Source organism: Octopus bimaculoides, chromosome 19, assembly GCF_001194135.2.
Source record: "Octopus bimaculoides isolate UCB-OBI-ISO-001 chromosome 19, ASM119413v2, whole genome shotgun sequence".
In the NCBI taxonomy this organism is placed as follows: Eukaryota; Metazoa; Mollusca; class Cephalopoda; order Octopoda; family Octopodidae; genus Octopus; species Octopus bimaculoides.
In genome coordinates, this window is record NC_068999.1 from 8,007,309 (window position 1) to 8,010,495 (window position 3,187).

Sequence of the window (3,187 nt, forward strand, 5' to 3'; positions counted from 1 at the left end):
TATATATATATATATATATATATCGATATAGACATGGATACTTTTTTTAACGTGAAGTCTGGCGAACGTTTTCGTTTGTACGATATTTGAATGGTCAACTGAGGAAATATTCACAAGAAACATTTGTAGATTATTTCCGACTGTTTTTATGTTTTGAGTGGTGAATATAGAAAGTTTATATATACACATGCGCACAAAATGCTCCTCACCACAAAGACATATCCATACAAACATACTCATGCACATATATTCGCATGCCCGTCCATGTATGTGGTCGGCTGCGAATACACGTTATAGGAAAGACTCAATGAAGGCCGAAATACGGCTGGCGTTTTCGGTGTCCGTTGAGAGGGAAATTCTTCGTCTCCCTACCGTAGTTATTGTGGGCACGTCTATAAGAAGGTGTTATCTCAGGACGGGTAACTTTTCCTCTTCAGTAAACATTGGTCTAATTAGTATTTTACAAACTTGTTTATTTTTATTATTTACCATTTTTTGCAGAGCCATGAAGAAGTGGGTTCCATCAGAAAAGGCTATTGGTGCATAGAACACTGGGCATCGGATACCATAGATAAAATATACGAATTTTATATGATGTCTATAATCTTAGTAATTCCAGTAACGGTCATGTCTTTTGCCTACACCAGTATCTGTAAAGAACTATGGATTGTCAGCCACACCAGAACGGCTATGATAAACGGGCAGTAAGTAATTGATTTTGGCAAAATTCTTCATGTGATGATACTGTTGTTGTTGATGTTGCTGCTATGATACTTGGATATGTTCAAAATGAGAGTAGAGAATATTTTTGGCATAGAGTAATTTGCATAATTAAAATAATATTGAGCTAAGAGAATTCGGTTTAACCAATGTCGTGAATATGGACAACAAAGACCATTAATGGTATGCTAAATATTATACAAGAAAATTTGTTCATACAGACATACATACATACATACATACATACATGCATACATACATGCATACATACATACATACATACATACATACTGGGGCACTGGGATATGTAACACACTGCCTAAGTGCTAGCCATGCAGAATAAGGCTTCTCAAAACCAGAAGGAGAAAGCTGATTCGAAGACTACAGATCCAAGCCACCATTGGAACAGACAGACAGACAGACAGACAGACAGGCAGATAGATAGATAGATAGATAGATAGATAGATAGATAGATAGATAGATGGCGGGCATACAGACAGACAGATAGACAGACAGACAGACAGACAGATGGGCAGACAGACATATGGACAGACAGACAGACAGACAGACAGACAGTTAGATAATTCAATTATCAGTTGACATTAACTAGGAAGCAATTTAAAACCGATTTTGGAAACTTGTCTAAGTGCGTAAGACTGCTTAAAAGATACCCAATAAAATAAGTTTGATTGGTCGATACCTTTTTAAATGTATGAATTCCTGGCCGTAAACACACATATTTTATGTTTTACTTTCTGAAATGATTCCAGAAATGACACATGTCCTACTCAGAGTACAAATCTTTCGGAAAAGGATCCATTCTATAAATCCAGGATTAAAATGAAAACGAACACTACAAAAGATGATCAAACACGGAAACAGGTATCTCGAAAGTTATTACTATTATTATTATTATTATTATTATTATTATTATTATTATTATTATTATTATTATTATTATTATTATTATTGCTATTATTGTGAAGGAGCATAGCTCAGTGGTTAGGGTATTCAGCTCGCGATCGTAAGGTCGTGAGTTCAATTCCCGGCGACGCGTTGTGTCCTTGAGCAAGACACTTTATTTCACGTTGCTCCCGTCCACTCAGCTGGCAAAAATGAGTATTTCAAACGGCCAGCCTGGCCACACTCTCTGTCACGCTGAATCCCCTTAAGGGTACACGTGTCTGTAGAGTACTCAGTTAATTTCACGAGCAGGCTATTCCGTTGATCAGATCAACTAGAACCCACGACATCATAACCGCCGGAGTGCCACGATAATTATTATTATTATTATTGTTGTTGTTATTATTATTATTAGTAGTAGTAGTAGTATTAGTATTACTGAGTGAGAGAGCAGCGCATGACATCAAAGTAACACTGGAGTAAAATCAACGAAGTCCAGTGTACCCATCATGTGTGTGTGTGTGTGTCTGTGTGTATAAAGTATGTATGTATAATATACCTTCATATATAAATATTATAATATACATGATACTAATATGTGACTTCTTTATATTCCTAACAGGTTATCAAAATGTTGGTCTTGGTCATCGTTCTTTTTGTCATTTGCTGGGCACCAATCTTAACCAACAACTTACTGGTCGCTTACGGTTATCTGCCCTTGTTGAACTTTGGTTACCTAAAACCAATGCGGGAAGCCTTTTTCTTGATGGCTTACTCAAACAGTTGTGTCAACCCCGTTGTTTACGGTTTCATGTCAAGGAACTTCAGAGAAGCCTTCCTCAATGCTCTTTGCTCGTGCCTCAGAGGAAAAGAGTACGTCCGGCGGAAGCGGTTTGAACGACACAATTCCAGCGTGACAAGATCAACGCAGATGGGTTACATCCGGGACATTGAAATGGAGGAGTTGGAAATTTGCTCAAAATACGGCGCCACATACGTTCCAGAGAATGTATAACGAGGAGAGACTACCAACGAAAACTACAACTTTAATGAACTATATCTTAAGATACATGTGTCTCTGTGTGTATGTGTGTGTATGTGTATGTGTATATATATATATATATATATATATATATATATATGTATATATATATATATACATACATATATAATTTTGGTATATGTTTCTACGTATTTGCATTTACCTAGGTATATATGTGTATGCGTATGTGTGTATATGTATACATATATATGGATATATACATATATATATACATATGAATATATGTACGTATATATTATATGTAATATGCATGCATACAGTATATGGGTGTATGGTGTGTATGTATGTATGATGTGTATGTGTGTAGGATGTGTGTATGTTTGTACGGTGTCTTTTGAATTCTGTTTGTGAGTGCCGACAGATTTAATCAAATTCTTTGAACGATAAAATATTCTCTAATACACTTACTGAGTTCATTTTATTCTATTTGTATACCCAAATATATTTACACAAATATATTAATGCATATATGAATATATATATATATATATATATATCCAT

The 3,187-nt window shown here is 35.3% G+C and overlaps 1 protein-coding gene across 1 annotated transcript in view; it reads left to right on the forward strand.

Annotated features, from left to right (window-relative positions):
- LOC106867239 (G-protein coupled receptor 54) overlaps positions 1 to 3,149 on the forward strand; it is a 71,458-nt gene extending 68,309 nt beyond the window's left edge. Inside the window, exons 4-6 of the mRNA XM_014912051.2 lie at positions 502 to 704; positions 1,491 to 1,602; positions 2,246 to 3,149. Coding sequence (XP_014767537.1) covers positions 502 to 704; positions 1,491 to 1,602; positions 2,246 to 2,638 — 708 coding nt within the window. The 3' untranslated portion in view covers positions 2,639 to 3,149. The remainder of the gene's footprint in view (positions 1 to 501; positions 705 to 1,490; positions 1,603 to 2,245) is intronic.
- Positions 3,150 to 3,187: the final 38 nt, after the last annotated feature.